The sequence below is a fragment of the Mobula hypostoma genome, chromosome 5, assembly GCF_963921235.1.
Source record: "Mobula hypostoma chromosome 5, sMobHyp1.1, whole genome shotgun sequence".
In the NCBI taxonomy this organism is placed as follows: domain Eukaryota; kingdom Metazoa; phylum Chordata; class Chondrichthyes; order Myliobatiformes; family Myliobatidae; genus Mobula; species Mobula hypostoma.
In genome coordinates this window covers 163473243-163500289 of record NC_086101.1, presented here as the reverse complement: position 1 = coordinate 163500289, position 27047 = coordinate 163473243, and the positions used below count along the sequence as shown (strand labels likewise).

General features: G+C 41.5%; 1 protein-coding gene across 2 annotated transcripts; it reads right to left on the bottom strand.

Moving 5' to 3' along the window:
* Positions 1-27047, bottom strand: s100z (S100 calcium binding protein Z). 2 transcript variants are annotated; one of them, XM_063047682.1, is made up of 3 exons: positions 27004-27047; positions 16895-17047; positions 1-2474 (listed from the first exon to the last, which is right to left on the bottom strand). In XM_063047682.1, the coding sequence occupies exons 1-3, from the start codon at positions 27016-27018 to the stop codon at positions 2310-2312; spliced, it is 333 nt and encodes a 110-aa protein (XP_062903752.1). In that variant the 5' UTR covers positions 27019-27047; the 3' UTR covers positions 1-2309. The 2 variants fall into 2 exon arrangements, with proteins under 2 accessions (XP_062903752.1, XP_062903753.1); XM_063047683.1 differs by lacking the exon at positions 27004-27047 and adding an exon at positions 17388-17549.

Genomic DNA, 27047 nt, shown 5'->3' with positions numbered 1-27047 from the left:
TTAAATATGACATTCTTTATCGATGACTCGGATGAATTACATATATACAGTTATAATTACTTGGTGCTTTGCTTGCTTACAAATGACTCTTGGAATGGTACGCTTGAGAAGTAACTAGGCTTTTAACAGTTACATCATAGGCCAGTTGGAACCAACGCACAGACATAAGTGGAGTCTATTGTACAAGAAGTGTATATTATCCATCATCAATGCCACCTGAAAATGTGTAATGGTTGTTTTGATGATTAAACAAAGGGTCAAAAATGTTATTCATAAAAACATTTAACACAGCACTGATGTAACTTGCTTGAATCATAAAATTAATTGGTTTGTATTGGATGTCATTTAGTAGGAATAATTCTAATGTTTAAGTTATATTTAGAGTTAAACATGGTTTGTTACTTAACCATAATACCATAGATTTATTTCCAGTATAATACCATAGATTTATTTCCAGGCACACAGGAAACCAACCAAATTTGAGTGCATATCTTTTTCTAAAGTAAAAGGTATTTTTTTACACTTACACAAATGTTTTGCTATCTCTTCAACATATTGCTCATTTTAATTTTGCAATTATGGCAGTTTGTCAATATTGGCTAGTTTATTCCAACCCTCATTTGTGCCATGTAGTTGAGCCATTAAGCGCTTCATAGTAGAGGCAATTATCATGGCCTCTCACTTTAGATTTATGCATAACTATTATGATTTTCCCTACATGATTTAGTATTTCCTTCTCTTAGAGTTAGAATTTCAATTACTAATTTTTGGAGCTCTGTGAGTCAATTCAGAATACAGTGATTACCATTTGTGACGAAGTATTCCCATCAATTTAAAATTTGATTCAGAAGATATATTTCAGGATTGCCAATTATAACTGGTGAGAAACATGGAAGTCATCTTAAGTACTTCTTTTGCTTACTCAGTAATACATTTATTACTAATTCAGAAGATTAAGTATTTAATTCCTGCACTAGTAATTAAGCACACTGACAATGCAGTGAACTACCGATATTCTTAGGGTTACTATTTGTCAGATAAAATGTGACAAAGAGTCTCTATTTGAGTCACAGATTCATAATGTTACTTATTCAATAGACAACTGCCCTTCAGCTGCCGTGGGCAATATTGTTCAGTAGGAAAAACCAAGATTAGCTATCATTAATTTCATCACTTAAGGTGTTATATTAAGGTCAATCATTGACTGGGGTTATTACCTACCAGAAGAGACAACAGAGTACAACTTGTAAGAAAATGGGTCTTCATATGTGGATTTAGGTCTCAGTTAAACTTCACATGATTAAAGTCACTCTGCTTAATGGAGGGGTTCATTCTCAGAACATTTGATCTGTCGGGGAACAATGCAACCAACATTATAACCTAGGTGTTTACTGGAGATGTGCGGAACTACTACTCCCCAGAGTTCATGAGAAGTTCAGCCTTTTTTGAATAAACTATATAGAGAAAAAAATAGAAGGAAACAGAAGGAGGTTACAGTTTTTTTGGACAAAGGATACAAGGCAGTGTTGCTTAAATCTGTCAATATCTACTAATTTAAAAGTATTTGTGTATCCCTGGACTCAGTCTAGTACAAATACATTGAAAACCTTGCAAACTATATTCTGGTATCAAGATTCAAATTGTGATCCTTAATGCATATGCCAGTTTGTAAGCCTCTCAGTTTATGCTATGCTTTAATAAATATTAACTTAATATGTTTACAGAATTTAACTTCATAACTCTATAAACCATTTGACTTTATCCCCTAGTTAAGAAGATGAAAAACTACTTTAATATATATATTTTAATTAGTAGCTGTAACCATTTGTGCTATATTTTACATGCAAATTTTATTGCTAACTGAGATATGAGCTATTGTCCTTCGACCTCAGTATGATTGAATAGCAGAGTGGTTACAAGAGGCAAAATATTCCTGAATCTATTTGTTATTTTTCTTTTGTAAGTAAACTGCAAACTGCTTTGAAAGCTGCAAACTCACTCTGGTCACGGCAATATACAGTATTTCAAAACAGGTTACATTGTCCATCCTGGTTGAAGTGTGGGAAAACAGTAATAGACATGAAGCTTAACAAGGAGAGTTCTTTGACAATATAGAGGTGAGATAATTTTGTGAAAAGCATTTGAATATCTTTAGGAATTTTATTGCATTTCAAGCAAATTATATATACTTACAAAATGTATGCACATGCAGTATAAGTTACAACAGTTCTATATGGGGAAAGTGGCAGGCTAAGTTATCATTTTTAGTATGGAATTTACTAAGATGCCTGTTGAATATATTTTAAGTTCTATTTGGCCTGTGCTTTTTTTCGAAGTGTCTCCTGAAAGAAGTCATTGCAGGCAACAGTTAGAGCAGCAACTAAAATAACAAATTCATTGAAATCCACCTCATTGTCTCTATTGGAATCGAGATCTTTCATGATATTGTCCACTAGTGATGGATCCTTCTGAGCCTGGAAAGAAAAACTGATTAGTCATTTAGCATAATAGGCATTACATTATTAAAATACCACGAAATAGAATTGCCATTTATTCAAAAGTTATCCAACGACCCAGAAAATACAGCTGATTATTTAAAAATTGATCATAGTAGCACAGAGTGAAAAAATAAATAATAAAACTTCTATGAAAGTTTACACATACATTTCAATGGTAGGGTATTGTTAGTCACCAGCGATAAACTCATATATCATTAAATGTCACAAGTATTCCCAAAGATAGGATATGAATGAATTAATGTTTCTTTAGCTCTATGTAACATGGAAAATGGTCAGCTGGTGTCCACACCAGACATGGAGGTGAGTTGTCCTGGGTTCGAATCTGGCCCACTCCTTGCATGCTTTCCATCTGTGCTGATTTGAGCATTGAGATAGCAACCCGGCCTCATAAAAAATAGACAAATACTAAGGAAATGGCAAAGACTGCCACCTAGTGTACCACAAGGCATGGAGAGGAACAAAAACAAAATGGAAATTAAAACTTAAAATAAAATGATAAAGCTACCATAATGGGCTACCACAACAGGCTACCAAAATATGCATCAGTTTTGAACAAATAATAGTTCTGGTGATAAAAGTGATTTACTGAAATAATAGAATTATTTAATCACATGTATTTACCATTCCCTCCGTAAAGCTGTACTTCCATTACTGATTTGTGTAGATATATCAATTGTGCTTTTGGTTTACATATTAGCTCATAAACATTTTGCAACAAATTATTTTTTCTGGAATTGAAAATTGTCAGTCTTAGATTGATTAATTGAATATTGGGACTATGTGTTAGCAGAAGCCACGGGGATCATTTGAACTTAAACCAACCAGCAGGCAAAGTTAAGATCAGGATCATAACCCCATCTTACATTCAGCCCCATATTAACCAGAGGTTAAGTATCATTGGTGAGAAGTAGTCCATTTGTTTAAGTTAAGATTACTTCCAGTGAATTAGGTGTTACCTTCTGCCACTATGAATGACTTGAAGTTTTCAGACGAACTTGAACAATTGGAGAGCTGCAATTATAGGCTTGTTAGTTCTTGACAATGCTCATTGTACACCTCAGAGAAACTCAAATATGCCGACCTTAAACTGTTTTCATTTCCCCCAGTTTTCTGGGCATTCAAACAAGCTGAATTGTGTGAAAGTTTATTTCCTTCAGTGATAGATATTTCTGCTGATAATAAGTAGGCTACACTGGTTGTAGATACATTTGGTAGTATTAATTTCCCTCCTATGATTCTTCCCTAGGTGCTGGAATTTAGAATGAACAGTAAAGAAGTTGATGAGGTTTACTTGAATAATGTCCCTAAACTTTGCCACCTTGACGCAAGATTTGAAATATTTTGCACTGACCAGAATCTATCAGCAGCTGCCATTAAACCCTGGAGCTGACTGTATTTCAGCTGTTAGAATAAGGGAATATTGCTATACAAACAGATTGAGCCTTTGTCTGCTATCATCGCCAATAAAATTTATAATAGAAAATGCATGAAATGTGTAGTGCGTTGTTTAGCATCTAAAAAAAACCTAAGTGGCAGGAAAATGTTTGTGTTGACACTCAACTCCAATGACATGCCATTTTACTCATTCGCTGATACTGACTCATCCTTATCTGCCTTTAATCTCCTCAAAAATAGAAACTATTCATTTAAATTAGTTACGTTAGGCTACTTTTAATTCAGCTGATCTCACACCTACCTCTGAGCTATTAGTGGGGTTAGAGACCAATACAGATGTTATAACAAGATCCTGCTTCCAACACGTATATTGTATCACTGCATGCAATTATTGTAATGTATTTCAGTTCGTAAAATAATACATATTTGAGTTTATTTATTTGGATATTTCATTTTAAAACATCTGAAAATTTTTTTTCCAGAAGTTAACTTCCACCTGAAAATCACAATTCAATCAGCTATCTGCTATAGCCATTTATTTGACAGTTGAAATTCTGAGGGAGAAGGGGAGAATGGGGCAGGGATTTTGAATTCTAAGCCCTCAGTTATTGAGTCATGCAACATAAAAACAAGCCCTTCCAATCTCTGAACCTGTACTGACCATCGAGCACCCATTTTTAATAATCCTAGTGGCATCAGTGCCGTACTTCGGGACGAAAGGTCCTGAGTTTGAATCCAGCCGGCTCCCCTGCACGCTTTCCATCTGTGCTGGGTTACGAGCTGGTGATCTCTTTGGAAACTCACCCTGCTGAGGGCAATGGTAAACCACTGATGTAACTTGCCTCATATGCGGTTCCCCACCACGTCAGAGAGGCATGGAGGGAAAGCATCCGCTAACCGGAGAAACTCCGGATGTGATGTACCTTCCCTTTACAGGAATCCACTTTGTTCTCTCGACATTCCTGTCAGCTTCCCCCAGATTCTATCACCCACCAACACGTTGGGAGCAAGTTATAGTGGACAATTAATCCACCACCCCAAACTTCTGTGGGATGTGTGAGGACAGGGGAGCACTTTGAAGAAATCCACTTGGTCACAGGAGCGAATTCCACACCAATAACATCGGATGTCAGGGTTGAGCCCAGTGGCTGGAGCTGTGAGGAAGTAGCTCTGTTAGCTGCTTCACTACGTGGCCCTCGGCAAACCCACCGTACATCACACACTGACAGTAAAGGGAGAAGTAAACAACACCAGATATGGAAATTGGAATCTTTAACTGGAACAACAATTTATTCAAAGCTCATATGGAGACCAGGTCCACTAATCCCCAGCATTAACAGGCCATAAAGCCCAGGCTTTTATTGATTTGCTCCTTGAGAGCTTTATTAGCTCTGATGAATGATCTTTGATCTGACTCTTTAACTCTTTTTCTGCTCCCAGAGATGCTACTTGAGCTGCTGGGTGTTTCTAGCATTTTCTACTCTGGTTTCAGTCTTCTGGCATCTTCAGTTTTTTTAGATTTTAACATTTATTTATTCATTTATTGAGACACAGTGCAGATAAGGCCCTTCCAGCCCTTTGAACCATGCTGCTCAGCAACCCCTGAGTTCACCAAAGCCTAACCACAGGACAATTTACAATGACCACTCAACCTACCAAATGGTATGTCTTTGTACTGTGGGAGGAAATGAGAGCACCTGGTAGAAACCCACTCCATCACGAGGAGAAGGTAAAAGCTTACAGACGGCGGTGGGAATTGAACCCATGTTGCTGGTACTGTAAAGCATCGTGCTAACCTCTACGCCACCGTGCTGCCCGTTTTTTGAAGCTCAGTCACTTTCTACTTCTCTGGATCGATACACATGTGAATTGGCTAACTTTCCCTATAGAACATGCCTCCAGAATTCCTAGTGCTAAATTGCTGTTGATGCTATCCCAGTTTTCAGATATAACCTATAGAAAGATGGTTGGATGACTGAAGAAACCCTTGGAGAATTAACTCTCTCACTAATTATGCATTTCCCAAAGGATTTTGTCAATCTGCTGCCATTAATGAAAGCTTGCAGTGGGATCTGGACTGGCTGGAAAAATGGCAGATGAAATTGAATGCGGACAAGTTGGTTGGACCAACCATACTAGGTAAGCATTAGGACACTGTGGAGTGTGGTAGAACAGGAAGATCTGGGAATACATGTCCATAATTCCTTGAAAGTGGTGTCACAAGTGGATCATTAATAAAAACTTTTGGCACATTGGCCTTCATTAAGTCAATGTATTGAGTATATAAGTTAGGATGTTATGTTGAAATGTTATAAAATGTGAGTGAGGCCTAATTTGGAGTATTGTGCCCAGTTTTGGTCACCTACCTAAAGGAAAGATGCAAATAAGATTGAAATAATGCAGAGAAAATTTACAAGGATGTTGCCGGAACCTGGGGACCTGAGTTATAGGGAAAGATTGAATAGGTTAGGACTTTATTCTCTAGAATTTATAAGATTGAAGGGAGATTTGATAGAGGTATCCAAATTCTGAGGGGTATAGATAGGGTAAATGCAAGCAGGCTTTTTTCACTGAGGTTGGATGAGACTACAACTAGAGGACATGTGTTAAGTGTCAAAGGTGAAATATTTAAGGTGAGCATGAGGGGGAACTTCTTCACTCAGAGGATAGTGACAGTATAGAATGAACTGCCAGTGCAAGTGGTGAATGTGGGGTTGATTTTAACATTTAGGAGAAATTTAGATAGGAACATGGATGGAGGGCTATGCTCTGGGTGCAGGCAAAATGGGACCAGGCAGACTAATGGGACGAGGGAGATTAATGGTTCAGTAAAAACTATGATGGGCCAAAGGGCTTGTTTCTGTGTTGTAGTGTTCTATGACTCTATGATGAGATCTGGCACAGCAGAAACTGATTCACCCCTGCAGGCATTCATATGGACTAATGCTTTACCTTCACTTATAAAGATTAAATGTACAACTTTGCAGCTGAAGATAAATCCAAGATAATTCCATTGAGAGCTAAATAGGAAATAAACCTTTCAGAACTAATCAATAGTTCACTTTATTGGATTTAAACTTTAAAAACCCAAATTTGCCTGGTACAACTAAAACATTAGCAACACAAAATGCTGCAGGAACTCAGCAGGCCAGGCAGAATCTTATGTTTACTGTTTTCCATAGATGCTGCCTGGCCTGCTGAGTTCCTCCAGCATTTTGAGTGTGTTGCCTGAATTTCCAGCACCTGTAGATTTTCTCGGCTTTTAACGCATATGGAGAAAATAACTAAAAGCTGTTGGGATTGATCGCTATCATTGCAATTCATTCTTTCCCGTGATGATGAAGTGCCTTTGAAACATGTTCACCAACCATTCCATTCCAGGTTGCAAAGCTAGTCCTATGGTGATATTGGATTGGAGGTTCGAGGACTTTGACCCAGCGAAGTAGCAGTGCAGTATTTCCAAATACAAGCTGCTCAGCAGCAAGGAATGTACACCTGAAAACCCTCAGCTTGAGTAGCAGCAGTATGCCATTACCTCTGCTGGTCATCCAACAAAAGGGATGGAAACAGAACACCTAACACTCAGACGCATGAACCAGTCATTTCATTTGTAACTTCTAAAATGTATAACCAAATATCCAGTGATTCACAAAAATGGAATACTCCCATCTCAAACTTATCTTCAGCAATTAATTAGCTGAAACACTGGAGAAATATTATTAAAAATTAAGGTTATTTATTTATATCATTTTTCTCAGGATTCGGTTAGTATCCCTCACAGGGTATGGTTGTACGTCAGAGGAACATTACAGAAGGTTCAGAACTGATAGATAACATGCTGTTTTGCTTATCCATGGTTGAATGTAACCAGTAATTGTTTACTGCAATTAATTGCAACTAATTGATACAGAAATCAACATTGCTTTTGGTGACCCAGGTTCAGTTCCTGCCTCTACTTGCAAGGAATTTCTACGTTCTCCCCGTGACAGCGTGGATTTCCTCCGGTGCTCCGATTTCCTCCCACAGTCCATCGACTGGAAGGCTAATTGGTGATTGTAAATTATCCCATGATTAGGCAAGGGTTAAATCAGAGGTAGCTGGTGGCGTGGCCCAATGGGCCGGAAAAACCTATTCCGCGCTGTATCCCAACAAATAAATAAACCGGGATAATTTTCACGTGTGTGAGTGGACATCATGTAATAAATTGTCAAATAACTCAGTAAGATGTTGCACAAGAGATACTTTTGTAATAACAAAACTTATAGAATATAAGGAGTAAAGTAGAAACACATAGATCAGAATAAAAAAAAAGCACTACAGTAAATTGTTATGATTAGAAATGAGAAACACGAGTCAGAAAATTTATTTCTGAGAGACTGGAAGTAAGTTGCTTAAAGCTGCTGAAACTGTGTAGATGTGATGCTGAGACTTCATAAAGCACTGGTCAGACCGCACTTGGAGTATTGTGAGCAGTTTTGGGCCCCTTATCTAAGAAGAGATATGCTGGTATTGGAAAGGGTCCAGAGGAAGTTCATGAGAACAATTCCAGGAACATAAGGGTTATCATATGTAGAGTTTGTGATGGCTCTGGAATTTAGAAGAATGAAGGGTGATCTTATTAAAACCTATTGAATATTGAAAGGCAAAGATAGAGTGGATGTGAAGAGGATATTTACTATGGTGGATCAGAGGCACAGCTTCAGAATAGAGGGACATCCATTTAGAACAGAGATGAGGAGGAATTTTTTTTTTTAGCCAGAGAATAGTGAATCTGTGGAACTGATTGCCACAGACGGCTGTGGAGGCCGAGTCCTTGTGTATATTTAAAGCAGAGGTTGATAGAGTCTTGATTAGTCAGGGTGTCAAAGGTTACAGGGTGGAGGCAGGAAAATGGGTTTGAGAGGGATAATAAATCAGCTGTGAAGAAATGGTGGAGCAGACTCAATGGGCCAAGAGGCCTAATTCTTCTCCCATGTCTTATGATCTTATGTTTTCACAAGTTCAGTCTCCACTTCTCTAAACTGATTCTATGACCTACAGACTCACTTTCAAGAACTCTTTATAACTCTTGATCTTGGTATAATTTATTTACACAGTTTTTCTTCTTTTGCACATTGGATGTTTGCCAATCTTTGTCTGCTTATGCAGAGTTTTTCATGAAATTCTATTGTATTTCTTTTGTAAATGCCTGCAAGAAAATAATTTTCAAGAGAGTGAGCTTGGGCTTTTCACTGATTTCTTTGGAGAGAAGGAGGATGAGTGGGGACCTGATAGAGGTGTACAATATGAAATGAGGCATAGATCAAGTGGACAGCCAGAGACTATTTTCCAGGAAGGCAACGGCTAATACAAGGGGACATAACTTTACGGTATTAGGTGCATGGAATGCACTCCTGGGGTGGTGATAGAGGCAGGTACAATAGGGACACTTAAGAACCTCTTAGGGAGGCACATGGATGAAAGAAAAAAATGAGGTTTATGTGGGAAGGAAGGGTTAGATTGATCCTTGGAGTACGTTAAAGGATCGTGACAATGTCATGAGCTGATGGGCCTGGACTGTTCTATGTTCTATATAGTAAGATATACATACTTGGATAGTAAATTTACTTTGAACTTGGAATCTTGTTATCAAAGTTTGTTGATGAAATAAAACTGGGGTAATTAGCAAACATTTGGTGGACTGCAATAAATTTCAAGAGAACATAACCAACACCAAAAATCTATGACTGGCTGCATTTTTTTTTATTTTGCTACTGATCAAAATGTGACACTAAGCTGCATAGTGAGATATTAAGGAATGCAAAAAAAGCCTTAGATCTTTAAGGAGCATCAAAGCAGGAAAGAAGCAACAGACTGATTTAGGGCAGGAATTCCCGAAGAAAGGCAGAGTTGCCAATTAATAAGCAATTAAAATTTGGGATACACTGAAGCCAGAACTAAAGGAAATGCAGATTGGAGAGATATAACAATGGAACTGATGTTAATGACATGCAGGGTCTGGGCTATGGTAGGATCTGAAAAATGAAATGGAAATTTTAAATGTGGTGCCTTCATTTATTACTTCATGGGAGGTGAGTTCAGCTGGCAAAGCCAAAATCTATTTGTCCGTTCCCAATATGCCTTGAATAAAACGGCTTTGTTAACCAATGTTCGAGGAAAATGGAAAGTCAAAGAGTCATATTTTTGGTTGTCAGATAAATAAAGAAAAACAGGCCAGAGTGGATAAGGACAGCATACTTCTAACGCTGAAGGATGTTAGTTAACTGGCTAGGTTCAACGACAATCCAGTATTTCAATTGTCTTCATTACTAATTATAGCTTTTAATTGAATTAAATTATTTATCTGCCATGTTGGGACTTGAATCATTTTCCCAGGTCATTAGTCCAACCACTGGATCGCTGTTGTCACTATCACCATTCTATTACATTCTATCTATAACCACAAGTTATTATAGGGCAGTGAGCTGGAAGTAACACAGGCAGAAGGCATTTAAGTGGGCCTGTTCATTCACAGCAGAAGATGAGAGGGCAGCCGCAAATAGATAACAAAATAATGCAATGTGCAGAGGAGAGAATGTCAAAGTTAACAAGGATAAAATGCGAGATCAAGCAATGTGGAGGGAAAACAAGCAATAGATTTATCAAAGATTTCCGAGTTCACAGATTACAGCTTTTGAACAGAATGGAAATGTCTTGTAAAATAAACTCTGTGCACCTTGCAGTCTATTCTATACCAGGGAATCTAAATTAGACAAGCTGGTTGAATATCATTTTACTGACCATAGGTCTTTGTATCCCGTAAGGTTACGTCATTCCATTGCGAGTTGGAGCTTCTCAGTCTTTGACCATCAACACCAATGAAGCTCAAGGGGATCCAGACCTTTCTGCTTCTTGTCTTTCTGCTAGGCAGCATGTGGCTGTCTGTGCTTAACAATAATTCATGACCTTCACCAGAGCACCTTCAGTATATTTTCTTCATGTTAAATGCTGGTGGAGTACCAGTGGATCTAATTGTACTTATGAAGTTATGCATTCAATGTGCTCCTATCTACAATGGTCCACACTGCTCTTGTCAGTTCTCCCTTTCTTCTACCAGACTTTTGGATTACTTAAGCTTTCACCACTTTTCCAGATTTTCATACATCCCCTTTCGAGTGAATCTAACCAGCTATAATTATTTACAAACTTTCAGTTTCACTTTTTTTTTGCTTTTATTTCCATCATAGTGTTCCATGATAGTGAGGTACTAGCTAACTACAGGCCTATATCAAATCTTCTCTTCCTGGGCTAGATTCTTCAGAAAGTCACTTTCGACCAACTCAACAACTTCATGAATGAGAAAAAATATTTTAGAAAAGTTTCAGTCAGGTTTTAGAGCAAACCACAGCACGGAGACGGCCCTTACCAAAACCATCAGTGACTTTAGGCTTAGCACCGATGCAAACAGAGCCTCAGTTCAGATTCTTCTAGATCTAAGTGCTGCCTTCAACACAATGGACCACAACATTCTCGTAGATTGCTTTGAGAACTGAGTTAGCCTCTCTGTAATGCCTTATATCCTAGAGAGAAATTTTTTTGTCTGTCTTAGAGACCAGTTTTCTAAGATATATGATGCACTTTGTGGTGTTGCTCAGGGAATCTGTCTTGGTTGCCTTATACATACTCCCCTGAGAGCATAAGCCTGATTTCTACAGTTGTAGATGACACACAATTATTTATCTCATTTGAGCCTGATGATAATAACAATCTATCTTCTCTGACTTCTGGTATGGCTGCAATAAACAAATGCATGAGCAATAAGTTTCTAAAATGAAATGAAGATAAAACTTAAATACTTCTGGCTAGTCCCAAAGCCAAAAGAGATATACTTCTTGATAAACTTGGGAACTTGGCTCCCCTTGTAAAATCAGAAGTAACAGACTGGATGTTATCTTAGATTCAGTTTTGAATTTTAAATCCCACATGAAAATGTGACCAGTGCAGTATTTCTACGCTTAAGAAGTATTGCAAAGTGAGATGAGCCGAGATGCTTAGTGCAGGCAGTGTTAGAGAGCACGTTCTGGCTCATTGTAATTTGCCTTCATATGCTATATGGTACCACATATGCTATATGGTAAAAGACCACATCTGTCAGTGGCACATCATAAAACACAGATTCTGCAGATGCTGGAAATCTCGAGCAACACAAAAAATGCTGATGGTAAGGTGAGTGGTTAGGGAAGCAGGGATGAAATAAAAAGCTGGAAAGGGATAGGTGGAAGAGGTAAAGAACTGGAGAAGATAGGATCTAATAGGAGAGGACAGTGGACCGTGGAAGAATGGGAAGGAGGAGGGGCACCAGAAGGAGGAGATGGGCAGGAAAGATGGCCTTTTTACAGCTGGGATTCCATTGATGCAAAGGTAGTAATATTTTCTTTCATTGTGATCAATATAGAAACATAGAAAATAGGTGCAGGAGTAGGCCATTCGTCCCTTCGAGCCTGCACCACCATTCAGTACGATTATGGCTGATCATCCAACTCAGAACCCTGTACTAGCCTTCCCTCCATACCCCCCGATCCCTTCAGCCACAAGGGCCATATCTAACTCCCTCTTAAATATAGCCAATGAACTGGCCTCAACAGTTTCCTGTGGCAGAGAATTCCACAGATTCACCACTCTCTGTGTGAAGAAGTTTTTCCTCATCTCAGTCCTAAAAGGCTTCCCCTTTATCCTCAAACTGTGACCCCTTGTTCTGGACTTCCCCAATATCGGGAACAATCTTCCTGCATCTAGCCTGTCCAATCCCTTTAGAATTTTATACGTTTCAATCAGATCCCCCCTCAATCTTCTAAATTCCAGAGAGTCTAAGCCTAGCCGATCCAGTCTTTCATCATATGAAAGTCCTGCCATCCCAGGAGTCAATCTGGTGAACCTTCTTTGTACTCCCTCTATGGCAAGAATGTCTTTCCTCAGATTAGGGGACCAAAACTGCACACAATACTCCAGGTGTGGTCTCACCAAGGCCTTGTACAACTGCAGTAGTACCTCCCTGCTCCTGTACTCGAATCCTCTTGCTATGTATATCTACTATGATACAAGATTCTATTTCTTATGGACCTCTGATTCACTTGTGTTATAATTGGCAAATATATGAATTCCAGTAGGACATATGGATTTGTCAGTTATGGCCTAATTCAATGCAGGACAGGAGTGAGTGTCTGAATGCCTTCTCTTTTTCCTCCTTTCCTAACCCCAATATTATTACGTCCTGGTCATAAATTACTTTACAACCAAGTGGTTGCAAGTGGTCTTGATCTCAGAGCCATAAAATCACTACTTTTATTTCTATTCCATCCATCTCCCATTATCCCCTGCAATTGCATCTCCCTCAGCCTTCTCCACTGGATGTCAATAAAAAGATTCATAGTTAGTGTATTGATATAGCCAATGTATAACACCGTCCCTAGCAGTGAATTAAATGATACTTAACAGTCTGCAGGTGTAAGCCATTCAGAAAGTTAACACAGTCACAGACTTATTCGTAGTAAACAGCATAAGGATGTGCTCTGGGCTCTCCCCATCAAAACTCTTGCACTTCATTTATCTACACTGCACCTTCTCTGTAACTAACACATTCGGTATTTTTTTCCTTTTTGACCTCAGTTGTATTTTTCTATGGAATAATTTGCCTGGATGGCATGCAAACAAAAACTTTCCACTGTACCTCAGTACATGTGACGATAATAAACCACTTACCAACCAATTACTAATTACCAGTTACCAATTACCATGTTCCTTGGAGATCCTTAGATCTGACTGTGATGTACTAGGGAAATCTTGGAGATCTCGTCAGAGCAAACGCTATAATGTGCAGCTTGTGTAACTGTGGGTTCCTGATAGCCTGGGATATTTTACTGCAGCAATCTTTGCTCCCACTGAGCATCAGAGTTTACTGACATACAGAGAACTTCAGCACATGATACATGTTCAAACAGATTTGGATACAGCAAAAATATCATATGCAAATCTGTGGGTTTGGGAGTGCTAAAGGCCTTTAGATTCTTGATTGAATTACAATATATTACAATTTAGTATCTTAATTTTATTGCAACTTGTGTGTTTTTATTATTTTTGTTTTAAGCATTGAAATGTTGATTTCTGTAATGGAGTAAATCAATTTTGATTGGCTTGACTAATTGATCAACAGAATATGGTAACAAGCCTTGATATTTTATAAAATTGTATGCTTGGAAAACAGTATCACACTATGAACTGTTCCTTCGATTTTTTTAAGAATGGGAAGCTTTTTGTAGAAAGACAATGATGAATTTGAAGATACTGTATAACACCTTAAGTGTATTTGACGTATCACAAAACCAGCAATAAAAATATACCTTGGGGAATCAAGCACAATTTGATCGACAGCCATGCCACCACCATTGCAATCATTCAATTAGCAACATTGACTAGCAACGTCACTTGCAGTGCCTGTTTCATATACCAAACCTAATATTTATAAGCAAATTTTGTAAAAGTATATAGGTGCATAATACATGTTATCTATTATCTGTAACGTTCATCTGATGGTTAAATAAAAATCCCTCTGAGCATTAATGTTCTAATGAAGCCCATTAATCATCAACATTATTCAAACATAATGCTTGGTAGAAAAAAATGGCATACCACTGCAGCAGAGAGTGCCCTTCAGAGGTCAGGATAAAGGACATAATTTGGATGTGTGCCGCAATAGATTTCACTCTCCCTGACCCCACTAAGACTTGATGCTCACACAGGGAGTCTGTAATGGAAAATACCACCCCCCGCCAAGAAATGACATCCACCTTCCTGCGTTAAGCAAAAAAAAATCAAAGTGACGGAAACCAATGATTTCTTTTGGATTATGCACCTGTGCAATCCTTCTGGGGATTAAATGTTAATTTCTATCATTGAACCATGGACAATTCTTTGAAGACAGTGGTAAAAAAAAGTTCCTTGGAGATCCTTAGATCTGACCCTAACCCTGATGTTAGCTTCCAGATCCTGAGCTCCATGGCTTTACAAGAACACGTTCAAGCAATTTTTTAACCATGATGGTGGTTTCTGCCTCTACCGTCCTTTTGGTTAGTGAATTCCAGCCCTTAATCACATTCTGAGTGAAAGATTTCACTCAGCCCTTCTAAACGTTCTACTACTTAGTTTAAATCTATGCCGCTACAGTTACAAATTGACGTGATACAGAACGAAAGGAAGAAGCAGGTTCTGTGATCCGCAGGATCAGTCAAGGAACATTGACATTTGAAACTAAATAGTCTGCAATGCACGGGTTTGCAAATAGGTTTGAGTTTTTTTTACACGTTCCCGTTTGTGATAAAGTCACCCCATGAAAATCTCTTCAGTGAGGAAGGGGTTGTCAGCTTGTGCCAAGCTGAGACATTAATCTCTACAGTTGAAAATTACACAGAATTGTGTAGTATTTTTCAAAACAGGAATACACCACTTCCTCTAACAGACCCATACTTGACATTGTGCTTTGTTTCAAGTTTTCTTCCACCTTCTTTCATTTCACTCCACCATTAAGTCCTTATGTTCCTTTCTCTAACTGTACTTATCTCGTGTTGTCTTAAATGGATTTATACATTCATACAGGTTTTGCCTCAAATCTTCCCGGTCTGGATTTAGAAAACAAACACGGACCAAAACAGTAATTGAGTTAAAGTTTAGCTCAGTTGTTCTGGCAGCAAAGATTTACGTTTTGCCTGTATTAGTATCCAAATTGCTTTTCAAGATAATGTCTAATTCTTTAGTAGTGGATCTCATATTGCTTTGTAACAAAGTCAAACTCTTGAAATTCCTAGTGCTAATCGAACTCAATAATATTTCTTGCTATATTAATACTATCTCTTGCACTAATATAACTAAAGGGATGATGAAGTTTTTACAAGCATTATTTAGACCACACTGCCTGAAAGTATGATGGAAAGTATGAAAGTATAGTGAGAGAAAAAGTGTTTCCTGCTCTTTTGGGAAAGAGCAGGGGGATGGAACTGAAGGGGAAACTGTTCTAAAGAGCTATCACAACTATGATGGATTGAAAGGCCTATAGTCAAGATTCTATAATACATTTTAGTCACATTTACATTGTTACAGCACAGGTTATTCACCCTATCTAATGCCGGTTGTTAATAAAGTAACACATCTGTCCCATTCCTTACTCTTTCCTCACAGACGTGTGTGTGTGTGTGTGTGTGTGTGTGTGTGTGTGTGTGTGTGTGTGTGTGTGTGTGTGTGTGTGTGTTTACCTTGTGTCCATTGTTCCCTTTTAACAGTCTCCATTGATTTTGTTCCCACTGCCCTACAGAGTGGCTGCAAATCACAACCACTCTCCGTGTGAAGAGCAATCCTCAATCCATACCATATCTTTTGTCCAAAAAAATGTAAACCTGTTGCTGAATGAGAGACTCTCTCTCGTAGTGGCAACAATTTCTCTTTAAGCAACACACACGGTGAAAAAGGGTCTTGGCTTGAAAGGTCGACTGGTTTCCCTTTTCCACAGATGCTGCCTGGCCTACTTAGTTCCTCCAGCATTTTGTATGCGTTGCTTGGATTTCCAGCATCTGAAGATCCAAAGTTTCCCTTTACTTATCCTATCTAAATCCTGATGGAGGTGAAATGTTTAAGGATAAGAGTGTAGATCTTATTACCGATACCTAATTTCCTTAAAATAACACTCCGAGGTTTGACACAACTGCGCAACACCAGTAATTTTCTCCACAAGGTGAAGCCGGGAAAAGTCATGTACTGCTGACCGAGACACTCAGAAAATAGAGTAAGAAAAGATGAATAAAATGATGGAAACATCCATCTGGTCAGGCAGCATCTGTGGAAGGAGAAGCGGGGTTATTGTTTCAGGTCGAAGGCTCTCCGCCAGAACGGAAGAGAAAGATTCTGTCGCTCTGTGGAATTCAATCCGTCCTTTTCCCCTTCGCCATGTTTCTTACCGCCAAGAAATGTTGCAGCTCATGGTGCAGAAGGTCCTTGAGTTCGCCTTTGTTGAGCTTGTACTTGTCCCCCTCCTTGCCAGAGTACTTATGGAAGACTTGGATGAGCGAGTCCATAGCCCCTTCCAATTGGGATGGCATGGTGGCAGAGTTCTGAGGAACAAGACAAAGTCTAAACCTTAGAATAACTCTCCCCCTCCCTCTCTCTGTCTCAAGCAGAATACAGATGCAAAGTGATTCGGCTAAATGGCACATAGACACGAGCTGGCAATCCCGTGTCGCTGGGTGAAATCCTGTACTGGCCACAGAATTCCATCCACAGCCCAAGTGTGTATGATCACCGCAGTCATTGCATAACGCGGGAAAAAAAAACGAGCGCACTGTCACTCAACTCGGCAACTTCGATCAGAAACTTTTCCCCCTTAAAAATCCATGTACATACATTACATCAGAACAGCCGAATAACCAGAAAACTAAACAAGGGCATGATTACCTTCTGTTGGAAAGACAACAAGGATCAAGCGGGCGAAAGGCAGTGGACTAGCTGGTATTTCTCGGCTGAATTTATAGCTGAAATATCTTTTTAAACACACCTATTCCATCAGCCAATAATAAGATTAAAAAAAACTTCGGCCGGCGGGATACAAAAGGAAAAAACAACAGCCCTCCCAAGGTACTGAATTAAGTGCTCGTTTATTGGCCGCATGTGGCGATGCCACCCGTGAGGGTCACCTCCGGTTACTTCCCGTCTCTCTACAGACGGTGTGATCGGGAGAGCTGTTCTCCAACAGGGCCTGGCCACTTTTATGTAAACAGGAACCATACTACACAGCACACTTTAACGGGATTTCGAAAATCGAGCCCCGCTTTCCTATTACCACTAATTTACCAATTAGCGGTATTCCTTCATGAAATAATTCGCGCTTTTAAGAGGCCACTACTTTTTTTTTCCTCAGTCTACTGCGAAAGAACCAAGTTATCAGCGTTTGTTATTGTTCCTATTGGCTCCTGCAGCAGGTGTCTTAATCCCCTTGTTGGATGTACTTTTTTCCTTCCTTTCTGTCTCTCTCTGGGACGTCGAACTGTTCAAAGGTATCACGCATTCTAAAATAGCCTGTTAATTAAACACCGTGCCCATTTCCTCTCCACGGCTCCCCTTTCTCTCTGAGGCACAGCTCACCAGGTACAGGCAATACAGCAACTGACAGCTGGAAAATTCAGTGAAAAAGAAGTCCCAGACTGCTTCACCAGGAAGTAATCCAACACAATTTGATAGTGACACCATGAAGGAGATGTTGAATAAAAGTTTTCAAATCTCAGAGAAAATAAAGAGGACATGCCAGAGCCTAGGGCACCAAAAACAGGCAATATGCATTAATTCAATGCTCAAAATTCAAAGTAAATTTACTGTCAAAGTACACATATGCCACCATATACTACCCCGAGATTCATTTCCTTGTGGGCATTCACAGTAGAGCAAAGAATTACTGTCGAAGTAAATAACATCCACTGCCTCACCTTTGTCCTCTCTGCTTGTTACTTCCTTGAAGAACTCTTAACAAATTTGTCAGGCAAAATTTCCCATGACATAAACCACACTGACTTTGACTTATTATATCATTAGTCTCCAAGTACCCTGAAACTTCATCCTTTATAATGGACTCCAAAACTTTCCCACCCACTGAGGTTAGGCTAACTGGCCCGTAATTTCCTTTCTTTTGCCTTCCTCCCTTCTTAAAGAATGGAGTGACATTTGCAATTTTCCAGTCCTCTGGAACCATGCCAGAATCAAATGATTACTGAAAGATCATAACCAATGTATCTGCTATCTCTTCAGCAATCTCTCTCAGGACTCTGAATGTAGTCCATCTGGCCCAGGTGGCTTATCCACTTTAAGGCATTTCAGTTTGCCTAGCACTTTTTCCTTTGTAATAGCAATGTATCTCACTCCTGCTCCCTGACACTCACGGACCTCACGGACCTCAGGCTGGTGTCTTCCACAGTGAAGACTGATGCAAAGTACTTATTAAGTTCATCCACCATTTCTTTGTTCCCCATTACTACCTCACCGGTATCATTTTCCAGTGGTCCAATATCAACTCTCACCTCCATTTTACTCTTTATATAACTGAAAAAGCTTTTAGTGTCCTGCTTTATATCATTGGCCAGTTTGCCCTCATATTTCATCTTTTCCCTTCTTATAGCTTTTTTAGTCGCCTTTTGTTGGATTTTTAAAACTTCCCAATCATCCAACTTCCCACTTACCTTTGCTACCTTATATGCCCTTTCCTTGGCTTTTATGCAGTCCTTACCTTCCCTTGTCAGCCACGGTTGCCTACACTGCCATTTGAGAACCACTTCTTCCATGGAACATATCTATCCTGCATCTTGTGAACTATTCCCAGAAACTTCAGCCACCTCTGCTCTGCTGTCTTCCCCGCTGGTATCAGCCTCCAATCCACCTGGGCAAGCTCCTGTCTCATGCCTCTATAATTCCCTTGATTCCACTGTGATATTGATACATGTGACTTATGCTTCTCCCTCTCAAATTGCAGTACTGGGGGTGGGGGGTGGAATTCAATCATATTATGATCACTGCCTCCTAATGGATCCTTTACCTTAAGATCCCTAATAAAATCTAGATTATTACACAACACCCAATCTAAGATAGCCTTTCCTCATGTAGGCATCTCAAAGGCATTCAATAAATTGCCTCTCTGCAGGAAGCAACCATACTCTCCAAGATAGATCTGTGCAATGCTTACAACCTAGTTTGCATCGGTGAAGGGGTGGGGAAATGAGTGGAAGACAGCATTCAACACCTGCACTGGGCACCTAATGCTGCCCTTTAGTCTGGCCAACACCCTCACCCTGGAAAAGGATGTGCTTGGAGCATGTTGAATCAGTTTGTTTTTGTGTATTTGGACAACATTCTTATCTATTCCCGCTCTCACCAGAAACACGTCCAGCATGTCTGGAGGTTTCTCAGCTGGCTCCTTGGGATGAAGCTTTATGCCAAGCCAGTGTGAATTTTAGAAACTGCAGGTGTCATACTTGGGTTACCTCCTCAGTGTTCAAATGAGCCTGTATACTAATTAGGCAGTTATAGAGTGACCCAACGCATCTATGGTCAAACAGATGCTTCATGGGGTTTGCAAACTTTTATCGCAGCTTCATCCGAAACTTCATTTCCATTGTGGTTCACACAAGTGCACTCACCAAGAAGACCTAAGCAGAATTCCTATGGACATGTGAAGCAGACCAGGCATTCTCTGGGTTGAAGTGACACTTCACCACTCCCCCAGTGCTGCAAATTCCAAACCTATTCCATCCATCCATTGTAGAGGTTGATGCATCAGATGTTGGAATTGGAGCTGTACTCTCCCAGTAGATAATTGGCTGCACCCCTGTGCTTTGCTTTCCTGTCGCTTGACTCCTGCTGATTGGAAATATGATGTCAGGAACTAAGAATTTCTGGCTGTCAAGGAGGTCCTGGAGTCATGCCATCTCTGGCTCACCTTTCTGGTATGGTATGGGCAGACCATAAGAACCTTGCCTACATTTGTGATGCCAAGAGACTCAACTCTCATCAAGCCCGTTGAACTATTTTCTTCACCTGGTTTAATTTCATGCTCACCTACCATCATGGCAGCAAGAATACTGGAGCCGATGTTCTCACCTGCCAGTTTGACATCGCTGAGGACAATGCCAACCCAGAGTCTATTCTTCCTTGATCGTGCAAAGTAGCTCCTGTAATTTGGCAATAGGAACAGAGGTGAAGGCTGCCCAATGGTTGGCTTCCCAACTGGCTGTTTGTCTCTGCAATTGTGCACTCCAGAGTGTTGGAGTGAGGTCACTCTAACCATCTGGGGATTCGATGGACGCTGGAATTTATTAAATTGATGTTGCTGGCCATCTATGTCTCAAGATGTCCGTGACTTCGTCTCTACCTGTCCCACTTGTGCAAGAACTAGACATTACATCAGTGCTCTGCCTGCTGCCTGTGCCTCACCAACCCTGTCCCACCTCTTGGTAGATTTCATCACTGGTCTGCCTCCGTAGGATGGGGACACTACCATTCGGGTACCTGATCGAGGACCACAGTTTATGTTGTATTTTTGGAAGGCTTTCTGTTCTCTTCTGGGAGCCACAGCCAGTCTCTCACCTGGTCTCCACCCTCAATCTAATGGCCAGACTGAGAGAGTGAATCAGGAGCTGCAGACAACCCTGCGCTGCCTTGTCTCTTCCAACCGCACAACGTGAATTTCCCAGCTGGATTGGGTAGAGGTTGCCCACAATAATCTCCAGGTGTCCCTCCACTGGCATGTCACCCTTTGAATGCCACTGCTGTTCCCTAAGGTTGTCATAGCCGGGGTGGTAGTGGGGATAAGATCCCACTACCTATAAAGTGCTCCAAATGTCGTGCGACTCTAACAGCCTCTGATAACCAAGTCCAGCTCTTGGCATTCATGTGTGACTTAGCTACTAGGCCCAGCAGAACTGTTTCTACTGACAAGTGAAGGAGCAAAGGTAGACAACTTACGCCTCAAAACCAGTTGCTTCGGGCAGGTGGGGCTCATCACCCTTGGATGGCAGCCTGCCGAGGAGAAGGGAAACTCTGATTTTAAACCTCCACTGCCTTGCACCATACCCACCCATGGGAAAGGCTTCGGAAGTAAACCGCAAGGATGAAATCCAGATTTGGGGTCCCTGAAGGAGTTTGATGTTGTGTAGAACTTCATTCTGTCAACCTCTGCGACGACACTGGTGCCAAGCAGTATTGGTGCTTGCCCTTCCCTTGGACTACATCAGTGACGTGGAGAGGGGGTACCCTCTGCATGGGCAATAGCCAGTTCTTCCCACCCAGGCTTGCTCCCTGGAGCGGACACCAGAGGCCTAAGCCCATGATCTTCTGGGATCAACGGCTGCCTGCTACATCTCTGATGAAGAGATTAATGTGGGAGTTCCTGCTGCTGATCAGTTGGCCAGGGCTTCTCTCCAGTGCGCTCAGAAGTAATATGCTGCATGTTGGTTGGCTCTGCTGACGGGTGAGGTCTCGCAAGCCAGAGGAAAAGGTCTGACTGGTGTCTAGAGATCTTCCTTTGAGAGTGCTCTGGGCCTGCATTATGTGGGACCATTTGTAGTGGGGAAGGCTATCAAAAGAGTCTCATATAGACTGCACATAACATCATCTGTGAAGATTGACCCAGTGTTCCATGTTTCGCAGCTTAAGCTGGTGACTTCCTCCCCCCTTGATACAGTCATTCCCCTTTCCTTTCCGCCCTGCTTCGTGGCTGGGTCCCTGGTCTATTCTGTGCTGTGCACCCTGGTGTGCAGTAGGATCCAGTACCTTGGTACGGCCCAAAGGAATGTCCTTGGGTTCCAGCTTATGACATCCTGAACAAGTCCCTCACTGGACTTCCAGTGGGTACAGGTCTCTGGCACCTCCGGAACTGCGCCTAGGGAGGGGCCCCTATCGCAGCCATGGACCCTGCTGTGGAGTCCTGGCGCCCTTGCAGGCGGGCAGCTGGAAGGGGATGGCGGTCATGCTTGTGAGAATGCATACTCCAACCAATTCGGGTTTCTTGGTGGTTGTGTTGAATCGCCTTCCTCTTGTTTCAGACTTGTTGAGTCCTGGCCAAAGCACAGTGACGGTAACGCCCCATACTTTCCTTAGTCAGGAAAGAGGATTACAGTTTAGATTTACACTGTAATGGTGTGGTATTAATTTAGTATTAAACTACTGCTTCTGAGCCAGAGTGACGTGTTAGTTTGAGAGTTTTAGTTAGCGACCCTGTTGGCCTCGCGTTTATTATTTTTCTTTAGTTCTGTACAGTTCTTATTAAAAATCAATGAACTGTTCATTCCACTTCTGTGTCTCTGTAAAGGAAAATTATTTTAAAATTCATTATGTGTTCTTTCCTGGTTCAGCTCAGCATATTTGCATATGTATTCTCAAACAAAGGAGATGACGCACGTGTCCAAGGCCACAAGGAAACACTTTATTAGAACTAGCATACACACAATACAAAAGGAAAAATAAATCTCTGTAGCAGTACAGAATCAAAATAATGCTTATCATCCACTAAGCGAGCCGATCTGGAGGGGTCCGCAGATCTGACAACCTCACGTGCAGCCTGTTTTTTCTCTCTCGTTTTCTCTCCCCCAAGTCGAAGTCTAACTCTGGCTCAACATACACTGACTCTCTCGATGCACTGTCCCCTATCTTAACACAAGTCACCAGACATGACCTTGACTAGGACGGAACCCTCTCCTCTTGCACAAAGAAAGTGCCCCTTTTATACCCTTCAAGACCCCTTACACGGGTATTTTTCCAAGCATTTGGTACCTGCTCCTGCACAATGACCCTTCCTTCCTGTGAAAAACATGTTTTCATCATTTTCCACTGTTATGGCTATAGACTTGTACTCCCGCAACTTCCTCAAAACATCGCTGTGGACTGGTTCTCTTGTACTTTCTCAAGACAATCCCTCTCCAAACTAACAGAACTTTGCCTTACAGGCTTCCATTTAATTTTAGCATAAACCAAGGAGGAAACACATTTAACTTATTTCTTACACTCCACCCCTTGATTCCTCTTTGGTACATTATATAAAACTTATGGTAAATACAAGTTAGCTAGAATTATCATAATATAATTAAGCAATAGGATTATTATAATAATCTGATAATTCTGCATAAGCAGTAAGCTAAAGTAAACTATATCTTAATGACAACTGATATGATTTGTTCATGTCCACTATTCCTCAGTCCCAAACTTTATTTTGAATAATGCAAATCCGAACGTAATTATCAAGGTTAAATTTCACAGATGTGTGGGTGACATCGTTGTAATGTGGATGTTTTCTTTTTCTATAGCTGTTCTTTTTCACAGTTCAAACAGTGATCTTTGCTCAGGGGAAAGTCCATGCCGTCCATAAGATTAATTCCAGGCTGTTATTTCACATGGGAGAAAACCAAGTATCCTTTATTATCAGTCTTACAAAAAGTTAAATCATTCTGGTTTGGCCATTTTCTCACTATTCAAACACAAGATGTTCTGTCCCTTGTACTGATACTCAGTAAGTGTTACTGTCTCCATTTGCTACAATCTGCCCCTTGCAGACCGGAGAATTTCAAATGTGCACCCATATTTACCTCTCATTGTGGGAGCCCTTTCTTCAGTGCCTGTTTCCTCCTCTGGCTCTAGGCTCTACTTAATCATCCTGGCCATCGGTGATCCTTGGGGTAAAGGTCTGTTGTTTAAATTGTAGAAGGCTTGGCATGGTACAGTCAACCATCCCTGTAAGGTGTGAGCTGATGTCAAAACACAAATCTATTGTTTTAAAAGTGCATTCATTCTTTCGATTAGCCCTGATGCTTGAGGGTAATAGGGTATGTGGTATAGCCAATGAATTCCTCTGCTGGCAGCCCAGTCTTTCACAGCTTACCCCGAGAAGTGAGACCCATTATCTGACTGTATTTCTCAAGGGTCTACTTAACAACCAGTCAACTTCTGCAGTCCCTTCAGTGTGTGATCTTGGTCAGGTTTTGTGCAAGAAATTTCCATTAACAAACCATGGTAAGCAAATATTTAAATCATTGCTGCTGTGGCAGGTGTCCGATGTAATCAATCAGCTATTCCTGGGCCGGACCATCTTCTCACCTATCCCTTTTAACGTTGGCTGTCGGCTTCTCAGGGAGTGCTAACAAGTATCACACGCAGTAATAACTGCTTTTGTCATGTCTCCTGTTAGTTGTATATCTTGTTGTTTAGCCTATTTGACCATGCCATGTGCTCCCAAATGACCAGCCACATGATGTACCCATTGTTGCATCGCATGGGTGTTGACCTGATTTACCTGGATTAACCGGTCCACTTAACTACTAAAGGCAAAGCATCTTTCTGTTGAGTGTCTACATGGAAAACAGTGATCTTCATTCGTTGGGCTGCTTCCCAGCTCATTTCCCAAAGTGTTTGTCCCCACAAAGGCTTTCCCTGTAACTGCCAGCTTTGTTATGCCACCCTGATCTCTGCACTGGCATTCCATTCGCAGCCGCCCATGAGGCAGTGTGTGTGTGTGTGTGTGTGTGTGTGTGTGTGTGTGTGTGTGTGTGTCTGTGTGTGTGTGTGTGTGGGTGTGGGTGTGTGTGTTTGTGTGTTTGCAGCTAACTCATTTTGTACCGCAGCGGTAATGTGACTGCTACCAGCTCACCTAGTTGGCCGAACTGCCCTCCCCCTGCCGCTGCAGATCTGCACTTGACACTGGGTTCATCTGGGCAGCTCCCCATCCGTGGGCAGTGGCTTTCCAGCGACTGGAGCCATCCGTAAGCCAGGCGCGGTGCTTGTCCGCTTCAGCAACTCTTCATATGGAACACCGCAAGGAACAGGAGAAAGAGGCACTGGCGTGGGGGGCCACTTCCACCTCACATTAGAGCAGGGGTTTTCAACCTCTTTTATGCCATGGACCAATGCCACTAAGCAAGAGGTCCATGGACTCCAGGTTGGGAACCCCTGCACCAGAGGCCTGCTGCGCTCTCCTCGACGTTAGCGGGGCTCCCTGACAGCAACCACGAACCATGTCATAATGGGGAGGTCAGGTCACATGACTGCCTCGCTCCCCTCCGCCTCCACCAAAGCCCAGTAGCAGGCCAGCAGCTGTCTTTCAAAGGGCGTGTGTCAGGCAGGGCCTGGGCTATTCCTTCCTTACAGGCCTTGTATGCCTGTCGCTGCACTGGACCTCGTTCAAAAGTTGCTTTCTTCCCAATTACTTTCTATAAGGGTTGTGACAGGACAGTTAGGTGTGGTATATGCCGCCTCCAGTATCCCAGTAGCCCCAGGATCCTTACGGTCTCTTGCTTATTGGTGGGGTAGCCATCTCAGTTACCTTATTCCGTATTTTATCTGGAATGACTTGATATCCTGAGACCCACTAGACTGTCTGAGTTGGCCCCTGTATTTTCTACGGATTCACCACCCATCTTCTCTCCATCTTGTGGCTTACTAGTATGTCCAGGGCCTCAGCTGTCTCTTCCTCAGTGGATCCTTTTAGCATGACGCCATTGATGTAGCGAACTACCTGAATATCAGGTGGGAGAGCACGTACATCGAGGTCTCGCGCTATCAGTCCAAGCCACAGGGTAGGGCTATGCACTCATCCGTGAGGCAATCTGGTAAAGGTGTACTGTCTGCCTCCCATTGTGAAGTTCACTGGATCCCAGGACTCTGGCACCAGGTGAATGGAAAAGAATGTGTTGGCCAGATCTATCACAGCATACCGTCTCTCATCTCCCCGTGACGTTGTTCCCACTAAGGTCACTCATGTCGGGGACAGCAGCAGTTAACGGAGGGGAGTGTTTATTGAACTGGCGATAATCATCTGTCATCCTGCTCCTGCTGCTGCTGTTGGGCTTCTTTACTGGCCGGGATAATTAAACTCAAATGTTGCGTGTTTGATCACACCTTGTTTTAATAACTCTGCTTGGGTGTCTGAGACACCCTCCTGTATGTCCTCCTGCTGTTAGGTACTATATCACACAAACCAGGGCACTTGATGGCAGTGTTGTAAGGGGCGACCGCTGAGCTAGCCCCACTAAAACAGTTGCTGTTAAGATGCCAAATGTGAACTTCCCCAATTTGGCCAGCACTGCTACCGTGTGAGCTTGTACTGCCAGGTCCTCACGAGTGACGTACTGCTCAGATCTCAGTGGGAGATCTTCAGGGCCGTCACCACGCTGACTATCAGCGCCATATCAGATATTGCCATCCCAGCTGTCGGGGTCCCATCCTTTACCCATTGCTGCCCTCACTTTGATAGGGTCAGGCTGCTGATCACTCACCTTTGCCCAATGCTCCTGCTATGCTCTAAGTCACTTACACGCTAGGGTGGCTTGCTGGGACGTAACCTTGTCAGCTCATTCAGGGGCTGTCCTAGCTGATTCAGCTGAAGTAAGATTTTGCTGCTCCACGATTCCAATTCTGTCATTACGGCAGACAACTTTTGCTCTGCTACTCTATACATGTCAAATGCAGTTTTCAAAGCAAACAGCAAAATCCAACAAGCCATTCCCTTACTGGCTTCCAGTTTGGGAATCCTTACCTTACTTACCAGAGTGGCTGCCATGTCCAGGACATCATCTCTACTCCTCTCCA